Here is a 20,259-nt window from a genome sequence, read left to right as displayed (position 1 = left end):
GAAACATAGACTGGCTGCAGCACTGATCTTCCTGGAAGATTACGAAAAAAAGGGAAACAAATTTATCGGTGGTATCGTAACTGGCACTGAGCCTTGGGTAAAGAATGTCATCTGTGAAACAAAAAGGCAGTCAATAGAATGGGGACACAAATTCTCACAAAAAACAAAGGAAGTGTTTGCAAACTGTTAGGAAGAAAGTTCATGGCTACTGTGTTTTGGGAGTCTAATGTTGTCATTCTCATTGATCTCCTTGAACGAGGTACAACAATTAACTCAGAGAGAATTGTCAGACATGCACAACGTTAAGGCGAGCGATACAAAATTGTTGTTGTGGTCTTCAGTCGAGAGACTGGTTTGAAGCAGATCTCCATGCTACTCTATCCTGTGCAAGCTTCTTCATCTCCCAGTACCTACTGCAACCTACATCCTTCTGAATCTGTTTAGTGTATTCATCTCTTGGTCTCCCTCTACGATTTTTACCCTCCGCGCTGCCATCCAATACTAAATTGGTGATCTCTTGATACCGCAGAATATGTCCTACCAACCGATCCCTTCTTCTAGTCAAGTTGTGCCACAAATTTCTCTCCTCCCAAGTTCTATTCAGTACCTCCTCAATAGTTATGTGATATAATCTTCAGCATTCTTCTGTAGCACCACATTTCGAAAGCTTCTATTCTCTTCTTGTCTAAGCTATTTATCGTCCACATTTCACTTCCATACATTGCTACACTCCATGCAAATACTTTCAGAAACGACATTCTGACACTTAAATCCATACTTGATGTTAACAAATTTCTCTTCTTCAGAAACGCTTTCCTTGCCATTGCCAGTCTACATTTTATATCCTCTCTACTTCGACCATCATCGGTTATTTTGCCCCCCAAATAACAAAACTCACTAACCCCTTTAAGCGTCTCATTTCCTAATCTGATACCCTCAGCATCACCCTTTCAAGACACTGTCCATTCCGTTCAGCTGCTCTTCCACGTCCTTTGGTGTCTCTGACAGAATTACAGTGTCATCAGCGAACCTCACAGTTTTTATTTCTTCTCCATGGATTTTAATTCCTGCTCCGAATTTTTCTTTTGTTTCCTTTACTGCTTCCTCAATATACAGATTGAATAACATCGGAGATAGGCTACAACCGCGTCTCACTTCCTTCCCAGCCACTGCTTCCCTTTCATGTCCATCGACTCTTGTAACTACCATCTGGTTTCTGTGCAAATTGTAAATAGACTTTCGCTCCCTGTATTTTACCTCTGCCACCGTCAGAATTTGAAAGAGAGTATTCCAGTCAACATTGTCAAAAGCATTCTCTAAATCTACAAATACTAGAAACGTAGGTTTGCCTTTCCTTAATCTATTTGCTAAGATAAGTAGTAGGGTCAGTATAGCCACACTTGTTCCAATACTTCTACGGAATCCAAACTGATCTTCCCCGAGGTCGGCCTCTACCAGTTTTTCCATTCGTCTGTAAAGAATTCGTCTTACAAGGGAACCTCCCCATCGCACCCCCCTCGGATTTAGTTATAAGTTGGCACAGTGGATAGGCCTTGAAAAAATGAACACAGATCAATCGAGAAAACAGGAAGAAGTTGTGTGGAACTATGAAAAGAATTAGTAAAATATACAAACTGAGTAGTCCATGTGCAAGATAGGCAACATCAAGGATACTGCGAGTTCAGGAGCGCCGTGGTTCCGTGGTTAGCGTGAGTAACTGCGGAACGAGAGGTCCTTGGTTCAAGTCTTCTCTCGCCTGAAAATTTTACTTTCTTTATTTTCGCAAAGTTGTGATCTGTCCGTTCGTTCATTGATGTCTCTGTTCACTGCAATAAGTTTAGTGTCTGTGTTTTGCGACCGCACCGCAAAACCGTGCCATTGGTAAACGAAAGGACGTGCCTCTCCAATGGGAACCGAAAACATTTGATCGCAAGGTCATAGATCAACCGATTCCTCCACAGGAAAACACATCTGATATATTCTATACGACACTGGTGACGGCATGTGCGTCACATGACAGGAATACGTTGTCGACCCACCTAACATGTACACGTGGCGAATGGGTAAAAAGATTCTTCTACCTTGCCCGATTTAGGTCTTCTTGTGGATGTGATAATTACTCCCAAAGAAGTTATGAAAACATAAGAGTTTGTCACATAAACTGAAAATAAAAAATTAAACTTTTCACTCGAGGGGAGACTTGAACCTAGGACCTCTCGTTCCGCAACTGCTCACGCTAACCACGGGACCACGGCGCTCCTTGAGTCCCATTGTCCTTGATGTTGCCTATCTTCGCATAGACTACTCAGTTTGTATATTTTACTAATTTTTTTCATAGTTCCACACAACTTCTTCCTGTTTTCTCGATTCATCTGTGTTCAGTTTTTCAAGGGCTATCCACTGTGCCAACTTATAACTAAATCTGAGGGGGGTGCGATGTGGAGGTTCCCTTGTTAGTATTTTGCAGCCGTGACTTATTAAACTGATAGTTCGGTAATTTTCACCCCTGTCAACACTTGCTGTCTTTGGGATTGTAATTATTATATTCTTCTTGAAGTCTGAGGGTATTTCGCCTGCCTCATACATCTTGCTCACCAGATGGTAGAGTTTTGTCTGGGCTGGTTCTCCCAAGGCTATCAGTAGTTCTAATGGAATATTGTCTACTCCCGGGGCCTTTTTTCGACTTAGGTCTTTCAGTGCTGTGTCAATCACTTCACGCAGTATCGTATCTCCCATTTCATCTTCATCTACATCCTCTTCCATTTCCATAATATTGTCCTCAAGTACATCGCCCTTGTATAGATCCTCTATATACTCCTTCCACCTTTCTGCTTTCCATCTGAGCTCTTCATATTCGTGCAAGTGATTCTCTTTTCTCCAAAGGTCTCTTTAATTTTCCTGTAGACAGTATCTATCTTATCCCTAGTGATATACGCCTCTACATCCTTACATTTGTCCTCTAGCCATCCCTGTTTAGCCATTTTGCTCTTCCTGTCGATCTCATTTTGAGACGTTTGTATACCTTTTTGCCTGCTTCACTTACTCCATATTTGTATTTCCTCCTTTCATCAGTTAAATTCAGTATCTCTTCTGTTACCCAAGGATTTCCTTTAGCCCTCGTCTTTTTACCTACTTGATCCTCTGGTGCCTTCACTATCTCTCAAAGCTACCCATTCTTCTTCTACTGTATTTCTTTCCCTCATTCTTGTCAATCGTTCCCTAATGCTCTCCCGGAAACTCTCTATAACCTCTGATTCATTTTATCCATCTTTTTGCAGTTTCTTTAGTTTTAATCTACAGTCCATAACCGATAGAGTGTGGTCAGAGTCCACATCTGCCCCTGGAAATGTCTTACAATTTAAAACGTGGTTCCTAAATCTCTGTCTTACCATTATATAACCTGTCTGAAACCTGTCAGTATCTCCAGGCTTCTTTCATGTATACAACTTTCTTTTGTGATTCTTGAACCAAGTGTTAGCTATGATTTAGTTATGCTCTGTGCAAAATTCTACCAGATGGCTTCCTCTTCCATTTCTTACCCCCATTCCATTTTCACCTACTACGTTTCCTTCTCTTCCTTTTCCTACTATCGAATTCCAGTAACAGGGTTGTCCATTGATAGTGAACGGGACAAATATCTCATGAAATAACTATCAAACGACAAAACTACAAAGAACGAAATTCATCTAGCTTGATGGGGGAAACCAGATGACGCTATGGTTGGCCCGCTAGATGGCGCTGCCATTGGTCAAACGGATACAACTGCTTTTTTAAAATAGGAATCCCTATTTTTATTACATATTCGTGTAGTACGTAAGGAAATATGAATGTTTTAGTTGGACCACTTTTTTCGCTTTGTGATAGGTGGCGCTTTAATAGTCACAAACGTTTAAGTACGTGTTATAACGTAACATTCCGCCAGTGCGGACGGTATTTGCTTCGTGATACATTACCCGTGTTAAAATGGACCGTTTACCAACTGCGGAAAAGGCCTTTATCGTGTTGATGTATGGCTATTGTGATCAAAGTGCCCAACGGGCGTGTGCTATGTATGCTGCTCGGTATCCTGGACGACTTCATCCAAGTGTCCGGACCGTTCGAATCGGGAATTTCAAAAACGTCGGTGTTGAGAATGCTACATCAACATCGATTGCACCCGTACCATATTTCTTTGCACCAGGAATTGCATGGCGACGACTTTGAACGTCGTGTACAGTTCTGCCACTGGGCACAAGAGAAATTTCGGGACGATGACAGATTTTTTGCACGCGTTCTATTTAGCGACAAAGCGTCATTCACCAACAGCGTTAACGTAAACAGGCATAATATGCACTATTGGGCAACGGAAAATCCACGATGGCTGCGACAAGTGGAACATCAGCGACCTTGGCGGTTTAATATATGGTGCGGCATTATTGGAGGAAGGATAATTGGCCCCCATTTTATCGATGACAATCTAAATGGTGCAATGTATGCTGATTTCCTACGTAATGTTCTACCGATGTTACTACAATATGTTTCACTGCATGACAGAATGGCGATGTACTTCCAACATGATGGATGTCCGGCACATAGCTCGCGTGCGTTTGAAGCGGGACTGAATAGCATATTTCATGACAGGTGCATTGGTCGTCGAAGCACCATACCATGGCCCGCACGTTCACCGGATGTGACGTCCCCGGATTTCTTTCTGTGGGAAAAATTGAAGGATAAATGCTATCGTGACAACGCCTGACAACACGCATCACCGCCTTGTCAATGCATGTACGAACATTACGGAAGGCGAACTACTCGCTGTTGAGAGGAATTTCGTTACACGTATTGCCAAATGCATTGAAGTTGACGGACATCATTTTGAGCATATATTGCACTTTTTTTTTTTTTTTTTGGTCATCAGTCTACTGACTGGTTTGATGCGGCCCGCCACGAATTCCTTTCCTGTGCTAACCTCTTCATCTCAGAGTAGCACTTGCAACCTACGTCCTCAATTATTTGCTCGACGTATTCCAATCTCTGTCTTCCTCTATAGTTTTTGCCCTCTACAGCTCCCTCTAGTACCATGGAAGTCATTACCTCATGTCTTAGCAGATGTCCTATCATCCTGTCCCTTCTCCTTATCAGTGTTTTCCAGATATTCCTTTCCTCGCCGATTCTGCGTAGAACCTCCTCATTCCTTACCTTATCAGTCCACCTAATTTTCAACATTCGTCTATAGCACCACATCTCAAATGCTTCGATTCTCTTCCGTTCCGGTTTTCCCACAGTCCATGTTTCACTACCATACAATGCTGTACTCCAGACGTATATCCTCAGAAATTTCTTCCTCAAATTAAGGCCGGTATTTGATATTAGTAGACTTCTCTTGGCCAGAAATGCCTTTTTTGCCATAGCGAGTCTGCTTTTGATGTCCTCCTTGCTCCGTCCGTCATTGGTTATTTTACTGCCTAGTTAGCAGAATTCCTTAACGTCATTGACTTCGTGACCATCAATCCTGATGTTAAGTTTCTCGCTGTTCTCATTTCTGCTACTTCTCATTACCTTCGTCTTTCTCCGATTTACTCTCAAACCATACTGTGTACTCATTAGACTGTTCATTCCGTTCAGCAGATCATTTAATTCTTCTTCACATTCACTCAGGATAGCAATGTCATCAGCGAATCGTATCATTGATATCCTTTCACCTTGTATTTTAATTCCACTCCTGAACCTTTCTTTTATTTCCATCATTGCTTCCTCGATGTACAGATTGAAGAGTAGGGGCGAAAGGCTACAGCCTTGTCTTACACCCTTCTTAATACGAGCACTTCGTTCCTGATCGTCCACTCTTATTATTCCCTCTTGGTTGTTGTACATATTGTATATGACCCGTCTCTCCTTATAGCTTACCCCTACTTTTTCAGAATCTCGAACAGCTTGCACCATTTTATATTGTCGAACGCTTTTTCCAGGTCGACAAATCCTATGAAAGTGTCTTGATTTTTCTTTAGCCTTGCTTCCATTATTAGCCGTAACGTCAGAATTGCCTCTCTCGTCCCTTTACTTTTCCTAAAGCCAAACTGATCGTCACCTAGCGCATTCTCAATTTTCTTTTCCATTCTTCTATATATTATTCTTGTAAGCTTCGATGCATGAGCTGTTAAGCTGATTGTGCGATAATTCTCGCACTTGTCAGCTCTTGCCGTCTTCGGAATTGTGTGGATGATACTTTTCCGAAAGTCAGAAGGTATGTCGCCAGACTCATATATTCTACACACCAACGTGAATAGTCGTTTTGTTGCCACTTCCCCCAATGATTTTAGAAATTCTGATGGAATGTTATCCATCCCTTCTGCCTTATTTGACCGTAAGTCCTCCAAAGCTCTTTTAAATTCCGATTCTAATACTGGGTCCCCTATATCTTCTAAATCGACTTCTATCACATCAGACAAATCTTCACCCTCACAGAGGCTTTCAATGTATTCTTTCCACCTATCTGCTCTCTCCTCTGCATTTAACAGTGGAATTCCCGTTGAACTCTTAATGTTACCACCGTTGCTTTTAATGCACTAATGTGATATTTACAGGAAATCACGCTGTAACAGCAAGCGTTCTCAGAAATAAGTTCACAAAGGTACATGTATCACATTGGAACAACCAAAATAAAATGTTCAAACGTACCTACGTTCTGTACTCTAATTTAAAAAACCTACCTGTTACCAACTGTTCGTCTAAAATTGTGAGCCATATGTTTGTGACTATAACAGCGACATCTGTCACAAAGCGAAAAGAGTGGTCCAAGTAAAACATTCATATTTATTTACGTACTACACGAATATGTAATAAAAATGGGGCTTCATATTTAAAAAAAAACGCAGTTGATATCCGTTTGACCTCTGGCAGCGCCATGTAGCGGGCCAACCATAGCGCCATCTGGTTTCCCCCTTCAAGCTAGACAAGTTTCGTTCTTTGTAGTTTTTTCGTTTGACGCTTATTTCGTGAGATATTTGAGGGGGCCACGATCAATGGACCATCCTGTATATATAAAAGGCAGTGAGAGGTCCTGTTGTTAGTTGCTCTAAAATGATCCAAATTACATGCATTGTGCCTCGGTTACACAGACTATGTGAGGAAATTAGAAAACTATATCCTAATGTGAATACAATTATTTCTAACGGAAAAGAGTTTTCGTTAAGTAGCCGATAAGAATTCACGTATTCAAGACTAAAAACCCAAGGCATCACTGCCACCCACCGCAGTAGTAATACGGTGGGGAACTCGGGTCCAGTGTTATGCAGAAAAATTTGATGGTTTGACCTCAGTCTTTAATGTACTGGACAAAGATGACGCAACTTCAATTGGAATCCTTCAGGAAATGTTAAGTGACACAGTGTAAAAAATTAATTGGCACATATAAATGGGAGGTGCCGGTGAGGAGGATGAAATGATGATTAGGCCACCACAACACAACACCCAGTTCACGAGTGGAGAAAATCTCCAACCCGGCTGGGAATCGAACCGGGGCCTCGCTGTATTTGAGGCAAGCACGTTACCATTTTTTTTATACGCTGATATGACTCTTCCTCACAGATTAAAAATGTGTGCCGGACCGAGTATCGAACTCAGGACCTTAGCCTTTCGTGGGCAAGTGCTCTACCAATTTTTGTTTTCCCCAGCCAGATTCTTTGACTGTTGCGCTGTTTTTTTTTTTAACAAGGGAACCACTTTTTTGTCAGGAGTGAGGGGTTTTTATTCTTATTATTTTTTTAATTAAGGAAGGTAGGAGAAACAGAAACCTTTATTATTCACAAAATAAACATAGTACGTCCTGACACACGATAAATGTCCTGGAAGGAACCTCGCTGCCGTCCTACCATGCAGCATGAAATAACAACAAAATCAAAGTGGGGCCACCTCCGGCATCCTAAAGAAAAGTATTTATAGATATGAAAACAAAATTTGAAGTACATCCATTTGCTAACTGTGCAATCGTTAGTTTTTCCTAGGTCGCATACTCGCATAGTGTTCTTAGCCGATCACTTTACTTGGTCGGTTTCACAACGAAAGCACCGCCGCTCATCTTTGCGCACCCGGCACACCCGAAGTATAAGGCGGGTCCGCAAAAACCGTTACTAGGAAATTGTCATACCAATCCTTGTACTTTTGTAGCCGTAATAGTTTTGTGTGTCCATCTTGCAAGTATTGCCAGTAATCCAGGACGTTCAGTACGTTCGTACGTGTGTCTCTATAGATGTAATGGACCGTGATCCACGCCACTGCGTTCGTCTTATGACGCGGAAAATACGTTTCCTCTGGAAAAAATACTATGTCAGAAGAGACTGCTGTATAGGTAGTGCGCCGCATGAACGCTATTATCTTTCTTGCGAGAGTCCAGACAGCCAATGCCTCGCCGCAGACCAGCCGATGGTCGTCCGTATCCAGCACGCCGCATTGCTGACACAAGGGCGAATCCGCCAAATGTATTGCGTACTTTTTATCATTCGTAGGGTATTTTCGGTTCACGACAATGTACCATGTTGATCTGACTGTTGTAGGTAGGTGGAGGTGGTGGACCGTGCGCTACACCACGTGCCAATTAACAGCTGGATGTTTCCGTTCCACCCTATTCCGGGCGCTCTGTCGAAGAAGCAGATGGTACACGTCCTTCGATGTCGACTTCCGGCAAAGCAGGCAGATGTCTGAAGAGAGACGTAGGCAGGCTCCAACTGAAAGAAGGGTGGGAATTGTATACATACTGTGTCACGTCTATTCCCTTGCTATGCGTCCGTTCGCTGACACGTTGTTGCCGTGTACAGTGGAACTCGCTCTCTCGGATAAATCGGTACCACGTGAACCCCAAGACACGACGTTCAAGTGCTACCATTCAATACTGGTGTTTCATTAATTTGTAGTAGCTGTGTACACCTACCTGTCGCGTGACATGTGGCCGCTTCCTGTAACGTTGCAGACGTGCTGCAGAACTTCATGCCGTGGCTGATGAACGAGGTGCGGCAGGAGATGGACCAGATGGTGGCCTCGCGCCAGGTGCTGACGGACCTGGTGCGCGACATCGTGCGCTCGCGGCGCGACATCTACATGGCGCTGGTGGAGAGCGACCGCCACCAGCGCTGGCTCGAGGGCCACGAGCACGAGCAGGAGTTCCAGCGGCAGCACGCCGACAGGCTGAAGAAGGAGCTGGAGCTGGCCGAGGTGGAGGCGGCCAAAGCAGAGGTACGTGACGTGGCCTGCTGCTGCGGTTGAAGGAGGCTCATAAGGAGAAGACTGGCAGGGAAGAGAAGGCGTGTAGCCTCCTCCTGACAAGTTGGGAGGATTTATACGGTGGCGGAAAAACTGGAGCACTGGACTGTATAGATGAGAATAAGCATGTCGAGCTGGTGCTCACATTTCTAAACATGGAAAGACAGGGAATTGATGACTGTCACGGATAGTATGAAGTCATGGGCAGAGTAAATGAGTTGCAACACTTGTAAGATACGCTTCATGCACCTGCACGAGGAAGGTTGGAAGGCTGGAAATGGTACACTCCTAACCATTAAAACTGCAACACCATAAAGTGCAATACATCCTTCGTTATGCAGGTGACTGGCATTTCAGGACAACCAGACGATGTAGATAGAAGTAAAAGTTTAGTATCGACATCCATTGGGATTTCCCACACAGTCCCAGTATCGATACGGGGAACACGTCAGAGATACTCGGAATATATATATGAATATGGTATCTGTTCTTTCGGACATGTTCATTTCAGGACAACCAGACGATGTAAGTAGGAGTAAAAGTTTAGTATCGACACCCATTCGGATTTACCGCACAGCCCGAGCATAGATACAAGGAACACGTTAGAGATACTCAGAATATATATATGAAGATGAACATGTCCGAAAGGACAGACACCATCGGTGACCATGCATCTTGTTAGAATGAAATTACAATGAAATGAATACCCCTTGCTGCATACAGGCGTTGATATAAGTCAACGTGGACAGTTGAAAATATGTGCCCCGACCGGGACTCGAACCCGGGATCTCCTGCTTACATGGCAGACCCCTCTATCCACCTAAGCCACCGAGGACACAGAGGACAGTGCGACTGCAGGGGCTTATTTCTGGCACGCCTCCCGTGAGACCTACATTCCCAACTTATTGTGGCGCGAACTATTTCATAGTGCCCCTGCCCATCATACTCATTACACGCGGCTTTTTGACGATTCCCGTAGGAGTTCGGGCACTGTTTGTGCAACCACACAGATGGTCAAATCCTTCACTTGAAACTTCCGGGCTGATAGGCAGTGGTCGAAGTATAAAACTCTCTCCTGACGTTTCGTCTCCGACTGCGGGAGACATCCTCGGAGGTAAAGCGGCGAACTGCGAAGAGAACTCGAGGAAGCGCTGATTATATAGGCAGTACAGAGGGCGCCACTGTCGATCACGTGGCGTCGGCTATGAGACTGTCTCTGGTAATGCCAACAGTCTCGATTGAAAGTAATCGATCGTCACGCTTGCGGTGCAACGCTGACATCCAAATTTTATCCAGTTTAACACCTTCGTCTTTCCTGTTAAAATTATTACGTTGTTTATCAATCTCGATAGCCTCTCTACACAAGCGTGCATAATAATGCGAGGTTTTTGATATGACGCTCGTCTCGCTGAATTTTATTTCATGATCACCTTCCTGGTAAACATGTTCCGCTACAGCCGATTTATCCGTGTGACCCAGGCGACAATTCTTCTGATGTTCAACAAGACGGGTGTTCACACTTCTCTTTGTTGTACCGATGTAAACCTGGCCGCAGCTACAAGGAACTTTATATACCCCCGGTGTAGCCAAAGGGTGTCATGCATCTTTTGCCGACCCTAAAAATTCTTTTATTTTCCTGGTGGGTCTGAAAATAGTTTCCACCCCATACTTGCCTAAAAGTTTCCCAATGCGGTCTGCGACCTTACTAATGAACGGAAGAAAAACTTTGGCCTTGGACGACTGTTGTTCGTCGTTACTCCTGATTCTCTGCCTAGAGCGAAGTGCTCGATCTATATCCTTGCTAGAATAGCCATTCTTCACGAAAGTTGACCGCAGATGATCAATCTCATCTTTTAAATAAACAGGTTCACAAAGTTTGTACGCCCTGTCTACCAAAGTTTTCATTACACCTCTTTTTTGTCTAGGGTGGTGGTTTGATTCTTTGTGTAGATAACGATCAGTATGTGTGGGCTTTCTATGCACCTTGTGGCCCAACGTTCCGTTCCGTCGTTTAATCACAGACACGTCCAGGAAGTTCAATTGCCCATTCCTTTCCGTCTCCATAGTGAATTGGATTTTCGTATTAATGCTGTTTAAATGTGTCAGGAAGGCATCCAACTCCTCTGCTCCGTGTGTCCATACTACGAACGTGTCATCGACATAACGATACCGTCTGGCTGGTCTCTTACTGGCAGTCTGCAACGCCCGTTGTTCAGAAGTTTCCATAAATAAGTTAGCCACAGCAGGACTGAGAGGACTGCCCACAGCCACCCCGTCAATCTGTTCATAAAAGTTATTATTGTATTGAAAGTAGGTTGTGGTCAGGCAGTGTCGGAATAATGCCACAATATCGGTAGGAAAAATACCCGATATGCGTAAGATAGCTTCGTTTACCGGAATCATGGTAAATAACGACACAACGTCAAAACTGACGAGGATATCATCCGGGCCCACGCTCGTTTCCTTTAATTTGTCAATGAAATGAGCTGAATTTTTAATATGACTGTCCGTTCTACAAACGAGCGTGGGCCCGGATGATATCCTCGTCAGTTTTGACGTTGTGTCGTTATTACCAGAGACAATCTCATAGCCGACGCCACGTGATCGACAGTGGCGCCCTCTGTACTGCCTATATAATCACCGGCCGTGTAAGGTTACATTGTAAGATGATCAAATGGCCGGTGAGCCTTAACTATATATACATGAAGTTGGTATCTATTCTTTCGGACATGTCCCCGTTGACTTATATCAACGCCTGTATGCAGCTAGGGGTATTCATTTGATTGTAATTTCATACTCGGAATACATATTCCGCCCGCAGCTTGTTTCCAAGCGTAGAACGCCGCCGCCGCCGCCGCCGCCGCCGCCGCGGCCGGCGCGTCGAGTGCAGTCGCCGCTGAGGACTGTAGGCCGGTCTGGCTCTTGCTAGACAGTCTCTCTCGCTGGTATTTGAAGCCTCTTGTTATGCACCGTTGAACAGTACAGTCTTGGTATTGCCTGTACTGCGTTTGTTACTCAGATTGCTCGCTGGTCTGTTGTGTACGCTTAAGACGACTTTCTTGCGCTGTGGATTTGTTTTTCGTTAGCTATTCGCTTTCCGAACACCGCTGTCATCGATCTCTGGAACTGCCTATTATTTCACCAATCTCTCCGATACCGCCAGCGCAACTGCGTTTTACTTTCGCACAGCTGATTTCTCTTTCACAAATAAAATTTGTTCATTAGTTGTTTTTAAAACGGCCATGGTATGCCTCATGTGACAAATAGAAACGGCTGCCATCACGTATCGGAACGCGACAGCATCAGGGTCGTGACCTATCGAGCGTGTGTTATATCATTCTACATTCTACATAAGCAACTTTGTGGTGCGTGGCGGTACTGCTGCCCGCGTTTTGGCTTAGAACCGTCTGTATGGAACTGATAAAGGTGAAGTTTCATTTGCCAGAGGCATTTCGCCTCAATGTGTTGAGGCATCATCAGTCACCTCAATAAATACTCACTTTCATTTGTATGTAGCATTTTCATCTTAAATATTCTGGTATTGTACATGTAAGCTGCAAACATTTCTGATCTAGGCACCTTCTGTTCGGTACACATTTTATTACTCATTTCGTGCGCCATTGAGCACGATCTCATGGCCCCACGCGACTAGCGCCCGAGAGGACAGAGACATTGCGCACTCTCCCAAGCAGGATTGTTGACCTGTGTCACTTTCAAGTGGTCAGGGAATCAGATTGATTGCAGAGAGATACGTATCTGCACGGGATGTCCAACGATCTCTGGAGCACGACAGACTACCACCATGGTGACGGTTGTTCCTGTTTCCCTTACCATGTCAGCAGTGAGAGGTGTGCTGACAGTACACCCCAACGAACATTCTAAGAAATTAATTCCTCAAATTAAGGCCTATGTATCATACTAGTAGACTTCTCTTGGCCAGAAATGCCCTTTTTGCCAGTACTAGTCTGCTTTATACGCCCTCCTTGCTCCGTCCATCATTGGTTATTCTGCTGCTCAGGAAGTAGAATTCCTTAACTTCATCTTCTTCATTATCAACATTCGTGATACTGAGTATCTCGCTGTTCTCATTTCTGCTACTTCTCATTACTTTCGTCTTTCTTCGATTTACTCTCAGTCCATATTCTGTGCTCAGACTGTTCATTCCATTCAGTAGATCTTGTGTCCGCGGCTCGTGGTCTTGCGCTAGCGTTCTCGCTTCCCGCGCACGGGGTCCCGGGTTCGATTACCGGCGGGGTCAGGGATTTTCTCTGCCTCGAGATGACTGGGTGTTGTGTGTCTTTCATCATCATCATTTCATTCTCATTCACTCGCAGGTCGCAGTAGCGGCGTTAAAGAAGAGCGGCGGTCGAACCGCCCCGCGAGGGGTCTCCCGGCCAGCATATATAGTAGATCCTGTAATTCTTCTTCCCTTTCACTGAAGATAGCAATAGCATCAGCATATCCTTTCACCTTGAATTGTAATCAAAATATTTAACATTTATCTTATTTCCATCATTGTTTCTTCAATATACAGATTGAATAGTAAGGGTGAAATACCACATCCCTATCTTACACCCTTTTAAATCCGCGAAGTTCGTTCTCGGTCTTTTTCTCTTATTATGCCCTCTTGGCTCTTGTACATGTTGTATATTACCCATCTCTTCCTGTAGCTTACACCTATTTTCCTTGAATTTCGACCATTTTGCACCATTTGACATTGTCGACCGCTTTTTCAGAGTTTGACAGATCCTATGAACTTGATATTTTGTCAAAAACTGACATATTGAGCCCGTGCCTGTGTACAAAATATAGGTTGACTCTTACATAGAAGATTACAGCAATCAACCACTTTTTATAATGCTATTTATTTACTTAAATAGCGCCGTTACCGGTTTCGAACCGGTAGGTTCATCTTCAGACGTCTAGTTCACGTTTTACATTACGTTTTCAGTTTTGTTTCCCCATCTGACAATTACGATTAAAAAGACGCTGCCTCACATCTTGTTTTGGTTGTAGGGCATCACCAACCCAAGGAAGTTTCGTCAGATGGGGAAACAAAAGTCTAAATGTAATATAAAACGTTATCTAGCCGTCTGAAGATAAACCTATCGGTTCGAAACCGGTAACGGCGTTATTTAAGTAAGTAAATAGCATTATAAAAAGTGGCTCGTTGCTGTAATCTTCTTTGTAAGAATCAACCTACATCCTATGAAATTGTCTTGATTTTTCTTTAGTCTTACTTCATTATCAACCGTAAGGTCAGATCTGCCTCTCTGGTGCCTTAACCTTCCTCAAAGCCCAACTGATCGTCACCTAACACACCCTCAATTTTCTTTTCCATTCTTCTGTATATTATTCTTGTCAGCAACTTGGATGCATGAGCTTTTAATCTAATTATGCGATATTTCTCGGACTTTCATGTCTTAATCGTGGGAACTGTGTTGACGACCATTTTTTTTTTTTTTTTTTTAAATTCAAATGCGTATTGAGTTGCTCACCCACCATCCTCATATACTTTCTCTATCTCTTCATCCCGACTCTAGAGCGTCATCCTTTCGTTGGATATTCAGTCTTTTTCTCATGGTCACCTCCCGCTTGACAGTTCCCTCCCGGAGATCCGGATGGGGGACAATTCCCGGATTTTTTGCCAATTGAGAGATTGTCATGACACATTTTCAGTTACAGGCCACATGTCCTGTTAATACACATTATGTGTCTTTAATGCTGTGGTTTCCATAGCCTTCTGCATACTGATGCCGTTGATCTTTGCTGATTCGTCCACCTTTAGGGCAGTTTCTCACCCCAAAAGCAAGAGAGTGCCCTGAACCTATGCTCGCTCCTCCGCCCTCTTTGACAAGGTCGTTGGCAGAATGAGGGTGACTTCTTATGCTGGAAGTCTTCGGCCACCAGTGCTGATAATTTTGAATCAAAATCTAAGCGGTGGCGGGGTTCGAATCCGGGACCGAGAACGTTTTGATTACTAATGAAAGACGCTACTCCTAGACACGTGTTAAATCCTTTGGCCGTGTTGTAGTGTTTCAACAAGGTAACGCAAAACCACATCTTGCCTTTGCTACGTGAGCTGATAGTTGCCCTGGATGTCACGTTCTCCAAATCTCACACCCACTCGCCAGGCAATTCGACTGATTATCTTTGGCACACAGTCGATGCAACATGGAATGATGTACCCACACATGTCATCCAAGCTCAGTAAGACTTGCAAATCAAGTACAAATTTATGCATGTGTTCTTCCTGCTACACTGTATATGCACAATGAGTTAAATTCGTTCATTTGCTGTCTATCCTGATTTTACAATTTTAATAGCCAACGGTGCACTTCAGTCTTCTACTCCGATTATTAGTGGGCGTTGTTTTACAGACATTAAGAATGGTGCAAAAGACTGGCACCGCAAGAGCATACATTCCACAGTATAACATTCCAACAACTTATTTACGATTTGTTGGGAATCTATAAAAAAGGAAATCGAATTATAGTAGGGACAATAGTTGGCAAACACAGTCCAGTTCAAATGGCTCTGAGCACTATGCGACTTAACTTCTGAGGTCATCAGTCCCCTAGAACTTAGAACTAATTAAACCTAACTAACCTAAGGACATCACACACATCCATGTCCGAGGCAGGATTCGAACCTGCGACCGTAGCGGTCGCTCGGTTCCAGATTGTAGCGCTTAGAAACGCACGGCCACTACGGCCGGCAGTCCAGTTCCATAAGTTAGTTGTTGTTAAGGAAAACACGAGGCTTGAGGAATTTATTGTACTCCTGAAAGAATCGCAAGGATAGTTTTCTGAACTATTTGAGGACATTGCCAGTCTTACATCTGTTTTCAAGACCATTTGCGATTTAAGTTGAAAGCACCCATGCACATGTACAGATGTGACTCATTGTTCTGTAATGCAGTCCCCATTTTAAAGGCAAATCCCTGCACATTAAAATTATCCAGAATGTCTACATTGTTTTTCTCAGGTAGAGTTCCCACACCTTCATTATTGCAAAAGTGCCAAATATTTTGGCCAAGATAGTACGGGTATGAAAGACATTTTTTCTTTTATTAAACTAATAAAAACCAAGCTAAACTCCGTCCGAACAGACCTTGGAAGGTCCAACAATACCGACCGGCCGCCGTGTCGTCCTCACCCCACAGGCGTCACTAGATGCGGATATGGAGGGGCATGTGATCAGCACACCGCTTTCCCGGCGCTATATCAATTAACGAGACTGGAGCCGCTACTCCTCAATTAAGTAGCTCCTCAGTTTGCCTCACAAGGGCTGAGTGCACCCCGCATTAGACTAATGAAGTCATGATTATGTGACAAACTGAGTGCAAAAATCTTTGAAACTAGAATTAGATTTTCACTCTGCAGCGGAATGTGCGCTGATATGAAACTTCCTGGCAGATTAAAACTGTGTGCCGGACCGAGAGTCGAAATCGGGGCCTTTTTCCTTTCGCGGGCAAGTGCTCTACCAACTGAGCTACCCAAGCACGACTCACGCCCCGTCCTCACAGCTGTACTTCCGCCAGTACCTCGTCTCCTACCTTCCAAACTTTACAGGAGCTCTCCTGCGAAACTTGCAGAACTAGCACTCCTGAAAGAAAGGATATTGCTGAGACACGGCTTAGCCACAGCCTGGGGGATGTTTCCAGAATGAGAGAGTTGCAGAGTGAAAATCTCATTCTGGAAACATCCCCCTGGCTGTGGCTAAGCCATGTCTCCGCAATATCCTTTCTTTCAGGAGTGCTAGTTCTGCAAGTTTCGCAGGAGAGCTCCTGTAAAGTTTGGAAGGTAGGAGACGAGGTACTGGCGGAAGTAAAGCTGTGAGGACGGGGCGTGAGTCGTGCTTGGGTAGTTCAGTTGCTAGAGCACTTGCCTCCCTAGTTCGAGTCTCGGTCTGGCACACAGTTTTAATCTGCCAGGAAGTTTCATCTGTGAAACTTTCTGCAACTATTCATAAGCCAGCATACTGTACCAGATAAAAATTTTAATATGTCTTCAACGCTCGAAAAATAAAATTTGTTTCGTTTGTGATCTGTGCTCTAGAGAAATACGAAATATGAAACTAAGACATATGCATTGAGACTGCATTACCATCTAAATATGGTATATTCGCAGTTTCCCTCTCTTCCCCCTCCTCTCACTCGGCGTGGTCTGGTGGTGTGGTGGTGGGGGAAATGTGCATCCAGGCTGAGTACTATGTTACGTGAGCGGGACATGGCTCGTGAATCGGATACTTGGCTGCCCTGGAATAACCGGAAATGTGACACTTCAAGGCTGGTGGTTGGGCTCTATTTTCGAGGTCTTCATGACGTTCCGTTTCAATATGATACCACAAGGTCACATACAGATCTCTCTCCCACTGGAAACATCTGCTCATGGGTTGCAGATACGCTGATACGCCACCACTTGACAGCCACTATTAATCAACAACTATTGGATAGAGTTGAACCAATATGAAATTACATATCCATATCAGGCATCCAATCTCAGTTCGACTTATTTCCCTACATGGTTCAAGCCATTGTTGTTGCCAGAGGCAGCAACTCTAGGTATTACTTTTTGCACATTCTGTAGTTCCAAATCACTTCCTACTCCACTGTGAACGCGCAGTAAGTAGAATTTCGTTATTTGCAATCCTTTCTGGTGTAGAATTTTTTTACCAGCTTTGTATTCCCTTGTTAAAACACTGTGATTTTACCGCTCTGCAGGATTTCGAAGTGTCTCGTTTCTGAAACTGGTACTTTAATGTTGCAGGAGGCAGTAGACGAAGAAGAGTCCGGAGCGTCGTCTTAGTTCTCAGTATCTCCACCGCGGCCCTTGGCGCTACTGCCTCTGGAGCGCCACAGCGCTGCCAACGGACGACAGGCGAACCATTTCGACACACCGCTCCGCCAAATTACCGGAAGAAAATACCAACGTTCGGAGAGTGCAAGCAGAGATGTACAACACAAATTTTTGCCCTGTTAATGCCATTTCAGATAATTTATTCAATACAATCGTTTCATCGATTCATGTCCTCTGTCGTTAAAATAAAGATCAGCTGAAATAATGTTAGCAGTTTTAAAACTTTTAAAAAAAGACCATTTGCAATAGAATTTATAAATACCTAGTACAGACAATCGTTCTTAGTAGCAAACAATATGGATTTCAAATAAGACTATCATCTGAACAGGATATATTTACTAGACTGAATAAATCAGATATTATAACTATTTTGATTATTTTGTGACTTGGCTAAGGCTTCTGTTTGTGTAAAACCATGATATCTTCATGATGGTGAAGTCAAAATGTTATGTAGTACAAGACACAGCAGTTTGAGTATTTCTATCTCACTTCTATGACAAAAAGCCTTGTGTAACATTTTCACAGATATTACGTTAGCAATAGGCACTCAGCATTTGAATCAATCAGTGAGGTCCACCATGGAGTTCTGTTCTATGTTCTTTCTGTTACTTATAATCTTAAATGATCTTACCAGAAGGTGTAACCTCTTCACAGTCTATGCAAGTATGAAAATTAAAAATAAGTTGAGCCTTATTATTTAAAAAAGAACAACAATTGTAATATTTGAAGGCATCAACAGATGTTACAGAACTCCTTAACATGTGACAAAAGTTAATTCAAATTATGAAGTGTACTGATCAGTGTTGATTTTTATTGCATCTGGAATGTGCACATCCTTGATGTAATGAAGTGCTGTAGTTAACCTATTTACTTAAAATTGAAGAACTTAGTTTGTCATACTTATTCCCATTCTATAATGAATTAACGAATAATTTTTTGTGAATTCGATTTATGGGGATAATAACATTTCAGAATGTAGAAGTGTATAACGAATTATATGTGGTATTAATTCTGGAACATCCTGAAGAATATTGTTCAAAATAGATGTTATTTTGACAATTATTTCTCGACTAATATATTCATTAATGCCCTTTGTTTTTACCGATATTTCATTTTGTTGTAAAAAATTGTAAAGTATATATGAAGCGTGGAAATAGTAAAACACTGCAAGGGACAAATCTCATATTTGTCAGGACAATGTATCTCTTTTTGTACATTGCTTACTTCTATCCAAAAGTTGAGAAGATAGTCTGAGACCACAGAATTATATTGCCCACCCCATTACAGCAAAATTTAATGACCCCAACTATAAAATAAATAATTTATTAAGAACATCCTAGGTGCCATACCAGGGAACTGACTGGTTCCTGGTACCAATAAAAAAATTTTGTTTAAAGTGCCAGTACTACTGAGGCTCTATGTTTCATTTGTGATAATACATGAACAGAATTACACCAGTGATGTTTTAACTAGTGCAACTTAATCAACAGAAACAACTTCTCATATCATTGATTTTTACAAGAGAATAACAAAATTAAATTAAATTTTTTTATCGCTCTTATGTTTCTTACACAACTCCATTCGTGATAACAGATAGTTAAGGATACTTATAAAACTCCCTGTGCATTTCAGGTAGAAATGGCTTTTCATAACATTTTCCAGACACATGTCATTTTGTCTCTTCACGGTTCTAACTACTCTTACTATTTTTAAAACCCAGATTTTGTCCTTCTATTATAAAGAAGTTTTATTGATGCAAAGAAACTTAAAACCACACTGCTTTGCATGTAAACTGTACATCAACAAAACAGGCAGATATTGAGCTCTTGGAACTCCAGTGGGAAGAACTGTATGGGATAAGTACCATGAGCCATCTAGTAATGAATGTTAAAAAGATTTTTGCCTTGACTTGACACTTGGAACTAATCTATGAAGATGCAACAGAGTACTGAGAACATAATAGCATTAAAAACACGTTTTGTGAAAAAATGGCTCTTAGAATTCTTTTACATTTGCATTCTTCAATTTTATGCTCCACAGAGTGGGGAACAATTACAAAATGTTCCTCTGGTGGGCAGTTACGTGGATACCTCTAATGAACTTCTGCCTCTCAATATCTCTAAGATACAGAACCACCCATTCACTAACACTACAGTGAAAACGA

At 42.8% G+C, this 20,259-nt stretch overlaps 1 protein-coding gene across 1 annotated transcript in view; it reads left to right on the top strand.

Annotated features, from left to right (window-relative positions):
• The window catches only part of LOC126204205 (radial spoke head protein 3 homolog), a 340,719-nt gene extending 321,616 nt beyond the window's left edge, over positions 1 to 19,103 (top strand). Inside the window, exons 7-8 of the mRNA XM_049938604.1 lie at positions 8,945 to 9,207; positions 18,006 to 19,103. Of these exons, the coding sequence (XP_049794561.1) occupies positions 8,945 to 9,207; positions 18,006 to 18,044 (302 nt within the window). The 3' untranslated portion in view covers positions 18,045 to 19,103. The remainder of the gene's footprint in view (positions 1 to 8,944; positions 9,208 to 18,005) is intronic.
• The last annotated feature ends 1,156 nt before the right edge of the window (positions 19,104 to 20,259 follow it).

Source organism: Schistocerca nitens, chromosome 9 (assembly GCF_023898315.1).
Source record: "Schistocerca nitens isolate TAMUIC-IGC-003100 chromosome 9, iqSchNite1.1, whole genome shotgun sequence".
NCBI lineage: Eukaryota > Metazoa > Arthropoda > Insecta > Orthoptera > Acrididae > Schistocerca > Schistocerca nitens.
This window is presented reverse-complemented; position numbering and strand designations above follow the sequence as displayed.